The sequence below is a fragment of the Hirundo rustica genome, chromosome 10, assembly GCF_015227805.2.
Source record: "Hirundo rustica isolate bHirRus1 chromosome 10, bHirRus1.pri.v3, whole genome shotgun sequence".
Taxonomy (NCBI): Eukaryota; Metazoa; Chordata; class Aves; order Passeriformes; family Hirundinidae; genus Hirundo; species Hirundo rustica.
Window position 1 is genome coordinate 24,071,836 of NC_053459.1, and position 11,340 is coordinate 24,083,175.

General features: G+C 45.7%; 1 protein-coding gene across 1 annotated transcript; it reads left to right on the top strand.

Moving 5' to 3' along the window:
* Positions 1-405: 405 nt before the first annotated feature.
* On the top strand, positions 406-1,224 carry ARL14 (ADP ribosylation factor like GTPase 14). The gene has a single exon (XM_040074531.2). It carries the CDS (start codon positions 607-609, stop codon positions 1,216-1,218), a length of 612 nt encoding a protein of 203 aa, XP_039930465.1. The 5' UTR covers positions 406-606; the 3' UTR covers positions 1,219-1,224.
* The last annotated feature ends 10,116 nt before the right edge of the window (positions 1,225-11,340 follow it).

An 11,340-nucleotide genomic window follows, 5' to 3' on the forward strand; every position in this document is an offset into this window, starting at 1 on the left:
CAGCTGCTTACAGCAGAGCCCAGTTTTAGTGGAGCTCTCTGAGGGCTTGATTGAGTCCATGGGCTGGAACTCACGTTAGAGACCACCTAAGATCAGTTTGAGATGAGATGCACCAATAAATCAGCTACCTGGTCATTTTGTGGCTTGCTAAGTTTGGACAGACCTTAAATCTTAAATCTTAAATCTTATATCTCCCCTCCTCACTGCTTGTGTTCATATCTCAGTTTTTTTCCCCGGATGGCTGCGGATGCTCAGGGGGATTCTCTCAGCTCAGGGAATCCATGGATCAGGCTGCAGGTGCCGGGACTGTGGCTGTTCAAACACGCTGGCAGCCCGTAACCTTTGTGCCTGTGCCACCGGGGCCGTTGTTACTCATCCCAGTCCCACCCAGAGGCTTGGCACGGAGCTCCGCGCCTCCCGAAGCCTCCCGCTCCTTATCGCGGCGATAAAAGCCGCGTGTGTTTGCACAGAGGTTTGAGCGCTCCGGAGCTCACCGCTGCCTCTTCTCCCTCACTGGCTGTGCTTCACGGCAGGAGGGGGGAAACCAGCCACACAAACTGTGGGAAGAGGGGGAATATCCCCGGAAGAGAGAAGTCCCCGGGATAGATGGGCCTCCAGAACGCCAAGTCAGTGAAGAGAGCCAACATCGTGATGCTGGGGCTGGACTCTGCGGGGAAATCCACGCTGCTCTACAAGTTCAGGTATAAAGACGCTTTCCTAACGGTGCCGACGATTGGCTTTAATGTGGATATGATTGAAGCGGGGAAAGATTTCACGCTGACACTTTGGGATGTTGGAGGACAGAAGAAAATGAGGGAGCTCTGGAGCAATTTCCTGGAAGACACCGACGGGCTGCTGTACGTGGTGGACAGCTCTGACAAGCGCCGGCTGGAGGAATCCAGGAGGGAATTGGAGCTCATTTTAAAGAATAAATCGATAAAGAACGTGCCGGTGGTCGTGCTGGCGAACAAGCAGGATCTGCCTGGAGCTCTGAACGCCGAGGAGATCACCAGGAGGTTCAAGATGAAGAAGTACTGCAGCGACAGGAACTGGTACGTGCAGCCCTGCTGTGCCACCACGGGAGAAGGGCTGGCAGAGGCTCTCCAGAGAGTGGCCACGTTTGCCAGGCAGTACAGCAAGTCAAAGGAGACTTTCACCACCCTGAAGGAGCTCAACACCTGTCAAGGATTGCTGTCATCCGCTTCTGGTGACTCTTGACGTATTTTGTTGGTCAGATTACATCTGGAAATACTGGATTCCGAAGAACTTTTATACAGAAAATCCATTCAAGGATTTCTGTCATCTGCTTCTGGTGACTCTTGACATATTTTGTTGGTCAGATTAAATCTGGGACTATTGGATTCTGAAGAACTTTTATACATAAATATTTATAAAGGACTTTGACAATATTAAATTCTACTCTTATACCTGCAGATACTTGATATACCTGACGGGACGTCTCATACCTGAGATAGGACTCTGTAGCATTTTATTACTATTTTTTTATTTACTTGGGGTTATTCAAGTTGAATGATGAGAAAGGGGACAGCCGAGCACGCGGAAATAAAGTAGGTGAGCAGTGTCTGAGTGGCTTAAACCAAATGAAGATTCAAATCTATTTTTTTCAAGACGCAAACCAGCCACGTCATTTGGTCAGCGGCGATCAAATGCTGTTTTGTAACAGATGCTCCATGGATGCGTTCCTCATTTGAAAACGGAGTGGGGTGAGGGCTTCAACTCTCGCTTACGTACGAGAGAACCCGGCTGGTCCTGCACTCTGGAAACAATTCCCGTGCCGAGCAGGATGAGCTCCTCAGCCAGCCCCAGCCAGAGGCGGGCTCCAGCGCTGTCTGCGAGGTGCAGCCGTGACGTTCCGCTGTCCCAGATCCGCGCGTGCTGCTCCCCTCGTTCCTGCGCTGCTGGCCCGCCCTGCTCGCAGGGTCTGTCACGGGACAGCTCAACCCCACCGCTTTCGTGGTGACTTCCCAGTCCTGGGACCTGGGAATGTTGTGGCAGGGCTCCTCTTGTGGGTTTGGTTTTTTTTTTTGTTTCAGGATTCCAGCAAGGAAGCAGGTGGGAAATAGGAAGTTTACGTTTCATTCTTACTAATAAACAGACAGGAATGTCAAGTTATAAAAGGGTGAAGCAGCAGTAAAATCACCCAGACATACCCTGTTGTCTCATGCACGGGTTATTCAAAGACAAAAAAAAATCATCGGGTGGGTTTGATGAAATAGTAAATAAAGGGAAGTTTCTCAATAGAAGCTGTTATTAATGCTGAGACTAATTAATTACCAGGGGCTAAATCCTGACTCATGCTGAGACTCTTGCTAAAAGCAGAGCAAGTGTCTGGATTTCTCATTGCCTGCTCTGATGATTTGGGCTCAATAGAAATTACTGCTGCCCCTAAAAATATCTTTAAAAGTCATTAACGTTGGTTTTCCAAGCCGAACACAATTCAATGTTTAAAAATGTGATATTTGATATCAACGCGTTTATAAACGTTTGCATGTGCCGGCTATAGGGTGAATTCTCTTAATCTAATCACGTGTCTGTTATAAAGCAGAATTTAATTCTGTGGCCTCAGGACTTCCTCAGGGAGAAACACTCCTGAGAGATTTAATGAGGGTGCACCAGGGTCTCTAATTAGCCAAGAAGCAAGTTCTGAAGGGAGAAATAAAGTTGTAAAATAGACCGGCTCATACAGCTAAAAATGACAATAAGCTCTCAGGCACACAGGCCCTTCTGCAGGTTATCAAATTACACTAAATGACACATCAGCTTGAAGAAGTGTTTTGCAATTGTGCTTCAAAGGAAAGGAATAAACTCAATTCCATTCATTTTATAGAATATCAAGTATTTAAAAATTGCATTTTCTACCAGCTTGATTTCCCAGAGAAGTGAAGGCGGGCCTGTTACATCCGCCTAAGGAGACCCCAACCTTTTGGAATCATTTTAAAGGATTAAAATAAATATCAGTCACGCTGGCTCGGAGGCGCAGGAGGAATTCTCGGAGGAATTAGATGCCTGAGAGTTTCATTAAAAAACTCAGTGAGACAGAGAAAAGTGACCACACGGGTGCCCCCTTAGAGGCGAGGCTGCTGAGGTACAAAAGTCTGATCCCCACCGAGATAAATGTTCCATGGAGCCCACAAGGAGCATCAATCCAGAGCCAGGGCTTAAGGAGATCCCCTGCTCCGGGAGCTGCCGGGGCTTTTCCATCGTGCTTGGATCAGCAGAGCACTTGGGAGCTTCCTCAGGATGAGGCAGAGATGGAATGCTCGGCTGCAAAACCGCCGGGAGCCAGGAGCACTCGGCAGGTTTGGGGAGGGTGTTTGGGAAGTTGCGTGGGCAGGGAGGCGCACAGGGAGGGAGCTGTGGCTCAGCCCTGAGCACAGGCTCACCCCAGGGCGCTGCGTGCTCCCAGGGCAGCCCTGGGGATTGTTGGATATCTGAGCCCATCACCTGTTCCCTGGTGAAATCAATACCCAGGGAGTTCCAAAGGTGTTTTCCAGCTCCGTCCCGCTTGGAGAGTTCAAAGTGCTTGGCTGAACACCATGAGCTGAGTCGTCCTGGTGTTTCAGGAATTCTACCGGTGCTAAAATCCTAAAATCCAACCCACAGCACCGGGATAATTTATTTCTGGATAAATTTGGCTTATTTTATTATTTAGAATTTTTACAGGCTACTCACTAAAAAACTTTTAGGATTTTTGAAGGTTTTGGGATGCTTTGAGATGGTGAGAAAGCAGAATCTGAAGAGCCCTGAGGCAGTGGAGCTGAAGTCTGGGAGCTGAAAGCTTTCCTTGGGATGAAAGGCCTTGAAGAGTTGGGGTCAGATGTTCGTTGGGGTCAGCTGTTAATTTTGCTTCAAACCTGGGGATTTTTTCCCTCAGCTCACCCTGCTGTTTTGCATGTTTTTATTGCTGCATTCTGGCAGTCTTGTGCAGAAGCACTGCAGGTGTTTTGTAGCTGAAGGGCTCAAATCCTTCAGTGTTTGCCCATATTCCTTAAAGAGTTTGCTGTCCCTGTTCCTTTGTGCTGACAGAAGAGTCAGCACGAGTGGGGCACAAAAAGAGAAGGATCTGAACCCCAAGGCCTGCAGGACCCTCTCAAGGATGTTTGGATGGGGCCATTTAAAAGCTGACAGAGCCAGAGCACGGGCACCTGTCCTTGGCCATTCCTTGATAAGATCCCTGTGGTTTAAAGTCACATTGAGGGCTCTGAGTTGAGGAATAACTCAGGGAGCTCATTGAACACGGGCGCAGTGGGGTGAAATGGGGATGAAATGCCATTTTAAAGGAAGGTGCAGTGCAGCAGCAGAAACCACTGCAAATCTGGATAGCAGCACGCCCTCCTGCTTCGCCTGGGAGACAACTGTCCAATAATGTAGAACCCAGGAGAAGTGGAGTGTCTAAGGAATGCAGGACAAGGCTTTTCCAGTATCAGGTAACCGGTGTCACCCAAAATGCCTCTGTGCCTTCTCATTTTGGACAAGGAAAGACTTTCCTGTGTCAGACAAGTTCTAAGCACTGCAAAGGAGACAGCACCACTTTGAAGTGCTGTGTGCACATTAAACAGGGTTTTTTCCCCAAGTTAACGGGCCCTGCTGGGTTCTGTGCTGCTACAGTCAGGCTCCCTCCACTTTCATGAGCTCTAGGATCCTGTCTGGGTTCTGGACATCCATCTCCTCACATCCCACGGCCTGGATTTGCCAACCCGCCGTCATTTGGGCTGTAAATTCCGGAGGGTTGGGGCCCTCAGCACACACCACAGCGCAGGGACCATCTGCAGATGGCAATTCACGGACAGTGAGGAGTGCAGGCAGGGAGGGGAGGGGATCTGAGCGGGATTTTCGGGGGTTTGAGCGAGCTGAGCGTTCCTGGCGTTTCAGTTCCTCCAGCATCGTGTTCCACAGCTGCGCTCGGTGCTCCTGCGCTGCTCCTGCTCGTCCCCGCTGTGTTGGTGGCTCTTGGACCGAGACACGTCCCCTCAGCCCTGGCACCTGCGTGTCCCCTCCCTGTCTCCACCCAGCAGAGCTGTCCCCTGTCCTGGTCCTTCCCCACGAGTCCCGGGGGCAGTGCCAGCTCCCCCGCTCTCGTCGCCAGGTTTCCCCAGGGCTTTTGGGTTTGCTCTCAGCCACTCCTCAGGCTTGGAGTGACCTCAAGACGTTTACAGCCCCATTTCATTGTTTTCTCTCAGGTCCTTCCTCAAAGCTCTCCTTTCCCCGTGATGTATGCAAACCTCCTGACAATGCTTTATGAGCCATGGCTTTTGATGAATATTTTTTATTATTTCCTTGTTCTCCCCGTGTTTGTCATCCGCTCCCTTTTAGTCTCACAAGGCGCTTTCATTGGTGCCAAGATCATCTTTTTGTTCTGGGTTTTTCCTTTTTTTTTTTTTTTTTTTTTTTAATCTTGTGCTGACTCGTTTTTACTTTGTTTTTATTTATTCCTTTTTATTTGCCTGGCCCATTAGAAGTTTCTAGGCCTCGTATTACCCCGATTCTGGCAAAATAATCTGCAAAAAGAACTACTTTCGTGAGTTTAATAAACCGCCTGGCTCTGAAACCCGAGCCAGGCACATTGTTTGGTTTCAGCAATTATAGCTGGGAACAGCAGCAACGATTTTATCGATCCAGACAAAGGCCAATCTCCTGTGAAATTCTGCTTGGCTGTTAAAGGGTAACTGCGCCCTGGTCAATAGTTTTCAGTTACTTTATCTAAAGCACACACGTTTATCGCTGAAGAATGTGAGTCTCTCAAGCTGCCCCCAAGAAGTCAGTTTTATTTCTTCCAGGGCCGCCCCAGATTGCTGTGAACATCCCTGGTATCGTTTGGAGGTAACACAAAACATAAAGGCATTCTGCAAGCAGCTTAATTAACAGATAATAAATTAACGTCTGGCTCCTCCTGGGGTGGCTCAGGGCTGGATGCCTTTCCCAGCACAAGGGAGTAATTTTGGACTGAAGTCACACGGATTTTCCTTTGTTGAGGATTAACAATAAAGGTTTAATTTACCTAAAATGTCTATAGGAGGTCGTACAATTTTTATGTGCCCATCACAGCTTGAATTCTCTGAAAAGGTAAAAAAAAAAAAAAAAAAAGGAGTTTAAGGAGTTGATCGGGAGGGGCAGTGGGGGAAGATAAATGACAGCAAACGAAAGCAACAACCGTGAAAGAGAGAAGAAAAAAAAAAAAAAAAAGTGGGAAAACTCTCTGGCCAAAGTACTGAGTGTTGTAGATACACAAAGCAATAGAAAGCAAAAAAAGAAAAATAAAAAAAATCCCTTCCCAGCCATTAACTTTGCACTCTGGTGCAAAAGCTGGAGCTGCTCTTTTAAAATCAACATTTCTGTGTGCAAACCCTCCCGGAACTTCCCTGTGCTCTCCCTGAAGGCAGCGGTTTCACAGATGAAGTCATATCAGCCCCCCAAAATGACACAACTTTGGAGAAAATGCTCTGCAAAGAACTGTCCCCTCACAGCAGCTCTAAACAGGATTAATCCTGAGTACGAAGAGTTCAAAATATTTAACATATTAAAGTCAAACGTTGCAGAAATTAATTATAGTTTCAAAGAACTCTTCCATTTAACCTACAGGGGAAAATTTAAAACTTCTTAGCTGTCACCTACGTCGAGCCTTTCCTTTTTGAAGCTTAAGGTTTTCCACTGAGTCATTTGGATCATTGATTATTTAAAATACCCATTTATTGCCCACGCTAACGGGTAAATTTGTACAAGCTTTTATATTTTTTTCTTTTTTTTTTGCTTCTCGGCGTGCTGCTGAAAAGCCCCTGTCAAGCGCTAAGGAAAACCCGAGGCAAACACCAGAAAATTGAGTAGCGTTATTAAAACACACTTGTGCAAAATGTGTTTCCTCGCTGAGACATCTTGTGGTGTGTGAGGCTTCCTGCAGCTCCTCAAAACGAAACTCTCGGGTCGCAAATTCAAACCGGGACCAGAGGAGCCCGAGAACTCGCAGAGAGGCTTAAACCACCCAGCTAAAAATCGCTTTTCCTTTTTTTTTTTTTAAACAAAAGCTGCCTCGTTACAGCACTGATGGGCTTATTTTCAGAGATTATTTTCCATTTATTAAATATAAATAGATATAACGATAACAATAACGATAACGATAACGATAACTATAACTATAACTATAACTATAACTATAACTATAACTATAACTATAACTATAACTACAACTATAACTAAATATATAGATAGATATAGATGATGATAGATATAGATATAGATATAGATATAGATATAGATATAGATATAGATATAGATATAGATATAGATATAAATTGCTGCTCTTTAGGCAAAGCCCCCATTCATTTTCAGCATGCATTAAGATGAAGTTTCACTTTGTGGCACTGATAATTCCTAACAACGAGTGGTGTCCAAACTGCCCAAACAAGCAGGTTCCTAAACTGGAATTCCTGTTTTTCCCATGTTCAGTTGGTTGTGGTTTAGAAGGGCCCTGGCCAGCAGTCCATATCTAAAGTGAGATTTGAATATAAAGAGGAATAATGAGGATTCAAAGAAAGGGTCGATCTCAGTGATCTGACAGAGGCACAGATTCCTGAAGCTGCTGAAATGCTGCGAAATTCAGGAAAATGGTGTGCCCGTAATTCCCCCTCGGACGAAAAGCTGAACAGAAATATTAGCATTTATCAGACATGAGGAAATCAAGGAAAGCTCAGTCCTGAGCCTGGGGAGAATGGGCCTCGTTAGTGCCGCTGCTCAGAGCGCTCATTTTCTCCATTACAGCGGGACAAAGAGAGAGGCAAACTTGGAGTATTTTCATTTCTCTGCTCGATACCAAGCCCTGAGCCTTTCAAAATTCCTTGTTCAGTCACGTATTCGAGCTTCCTTTCAAAATGAGCCTGAGACACAGCGCTGACAATAGCAATCTGCATCTGGACATTTACATTTTTGTTGCGTCTTGGGTTTGATGCTGTTCTACGAGCTAAACTCTGCTCCCTCTAAGTGTTAACAGCCAGAAATAAGAGTTTAAATCTGAGATGCTCCCAAAAATGTCTCTGTTTTCATGATGCTGGCAGGATTTCTGTGTACAGCACGAAACACGTCACCTAACACCTCACACCATTTAATCATCTGAGCATGCTGTGTAAATTTAAATTTAAATTTAATTTAAATTAAATTTTCAAATGCAGCTCCAAAGATCAGCCTTCCATTTGGAAAGCTGAGGAAGTAAGGATGGAAAAGCATCTTCCCTTCCTGCCATCAAGTGGAACAGGATCCAGAATGCTGGAGTTCCCAGACCTGGGAGGAAAAGTTTTCCTTTCCTTTTAGGAATGTTACTGAACTCACCCCAAACCGGCAGGGACAGAAGCATTTTTTGTCACTGTCCCACCATCAGCAGTGCCACAAGGATTTGTTCTAACACGGAAAAACCATCTCCTTGGATCTCCCAGGGCACATTGACATGGCTCATTTCAATGGCCATTGCTTCGCTTTTTATCTCAAAAAAATTTTTTCCCTTTCCTTTAATAGGAAATTGTGCTGGAAAGGCAAAGCAGCTGGGACTCCAGCAGGGAAGTGCAGCTCCACAATCTGCTGATTGAGGATTGATTCCTCTTCTACTTGGGCTATTTTGCAGCTGATGGATTTTTGGGATCTGCTCCAGCTCCGGTACCAAGGAACATTTTTGCCAATGGTCACGTCATGACCTATAAATTTGTCTGCAAAAGCTCTGATTTTTTTGCATTAAAACCCAAACATTTACAGGCTGAATTTTCGCAAACGTAGCAATGTAAATTGAAGGCAACCCCCCATTCGAATGTTGTGCAAAATAAGAAGTGATTTAAAGCGGAGTGGCTGAGATCAGAGCAGGCTGTGCCTTTGCAGAGGCAGCTCTGGAGCTCTGCTCGCGCATTTGAAGCTGCCTGGCTCCGGCTCGGTGTCATGTGCGAGCCCTGGGCTGATTCCCTGATGGCAGGAGCAGATGTTGGGCTGATGTGGATCATCCAAGGGCCACTGGAGCCAGGGGAGCTCCCCGAGTCTGCAGCCTCTGGGAGCTGTGCTGCAGCCTCTCCTCTGGAAGGCACGGAATATCGGGAGCGATGGCAGAGCTAATCCCACGGCAGCTTCCAAAACAAGGAGAATAAAAACATCTAGAGGCCTTTAGCTTGGAAAGAAGCGCTCATGAGAGGGTGTTACACATTCAGAGAGGCCTTGGGGGAGAGTTCAGGCTGGGAGGGACTCAGCAGAGCGCAGGGACAGAGGGAACGGGGGAGAAATCCCAAACCAAACCAGTGCCATCAGCCGGCCCTCGGCTGTCGTAACATCTGAGAGGGCTCCCAGTGTCCCACACAGCTGGGCTAAAGGGTCAGAAATGGAAAAAAATGGAACAAAATTGGGAACATCTGAAGCTGATTTTCCTGTTCAAGCCTGTGCAGCCCATCTCTTCAAGAAACTGATTTTGAAAAGTGAGTTTTTAAAAGTACCACCCTGATTGAAGAGTATTTTTCTCAGAGTGTAAAGACTTCTTTTTTCCTAAATAGGAAAAAAAAAACCAAAAAACCCACACAGTGTAACCAGTGATTTTAAATGAACAAACCCAAAGGGAAACATGCACAGGATCTCTACAGCTTTTGAATAAAAAAGCTGCACAAGGGAGGGAACCCTGAGTGAGTGTGAGCACAGCCCCGAGACAGCAGAGCCGCTCAAGTGTCCGTGGGCCAAATCTCTGATTCCTGCTCCCATCCAAAGCACTTCAGCCAACTCCCAACAAAAATCCCCTTCAAACGTGTCCCTTGCAAAAGTCTGGGTGTGCACACCAGCTGAAAGATTAATATAAAATATCCTTCCAGCAGTGGGCTGCTTCCTAGTTAATACCAGCTATTCCATTTGTAAAAACCCCGGGATTAATGGGTGTTTTTCTGTGTGCAACACAAATCTTTGCAGCTTTACATTTTGGGTTCTTGTAGGAGGGAGATAGGGTTATGAAAAGCAGGAGTTTCTTCCACCTAAGTGTACATTCAGTAAATATATTTTATAAGTCTTTTACTAATATATTAGAAAAAGCATTCAGATCAATTCACATTATTACTCAGAATAGGTGTCTAAGATAAGCTGCAAATTAAGCATTTTCTAATTGCATAATGAGGTGCAAAATTCACAAATTGTGACTTTTAAACAAAATGTAAACCCTTTGTAAAACAAATCTATCTGTTGCTTGAAGGATAGGAAGGTGAACAGAGCCTAATTCCCACCTTTATATTTGCATTATTATTTCCCAAGCTAAAAAATTTGCAAAAAATATCAAAGAAGCAGAGCTTTGTTCTGTAGCATCACATGAAGCCTGAACAGCATCATACCATGAGAATTTGTGGTTTATGCATAATTTATTATGTTGTAGACACCTACATTTAGTAAAAAAAAACCTCATTCAGAATCTAAATATCCAATTTTTTGGGTTGGTTTTTGTTTTTTTTTAAAGACAGCCCAGTGACACTGGATCAAGGATTCGGAGGGGAACTGGTCTATCCTTCAAAACTGGTCTTCTGAGTGTTTTTGCACTGTGGACCTGAGGCAAAATCAAACAAAAAAATAATGTGGTAATTGTTCCTCTGAGAGCCAAGCAGCTTAATTAGATTACAGCGGCACAAGATGCACTTGCTTCATCTCTGATTATGCCTACAATGAAGTCGCAATACAAATTATTCTTTGGGTGATACCAGATGAAGAGACCACCGAAGGATTGTCTTCCTTCATAATTTAGCAAGAGCAAAGCGTGTTTTGGATATTATTATGTGGAGTTAAACAGAAAGGAAATGGGGTGTTAGACCCGGTGGTGCGGGAGTGTGATTTTCAGACAGGTCTGGGTTTGGAGGAAGATTCTCCAGGGTGATTCTCAGTTATTTTCAAGTGGTTACTCACAAAGGAGCAGGGCTGTCGCTCAGCCCTTTGACTCGGTCAGTCTTTTTCCAAGAGCACAGAGGGAAGGGCAGCAGAGGGGTGATTTCCCTGCGAGGTCACTGGCACTGCTTTGGGCGCTGAGTCAGGCCAGGACGTGCTGCCGTTCCAATTCCATCCTTCCCAGAGCACACCGAGGTGACACCGGGAGGTGGTAGAGGTGGGATGAGCACGTCCTGGGTAACAAAGATGTGGAAAAGGCCATGAGAAGGGCAGTGATGGAATAAAAGGGTTTTCTTTCATGAAATTCCTGGCTGGGTCTTACACACCAGGCATTTTTTACCACTGTATTCTGACTAGCTCTGAACACTGGGCAGGGATGGAATACAAAGTACCAGAGTCCAATTTCATTATTCATCGTAGAATTTCTGCCTAATATCTAATCTAAACCTACAC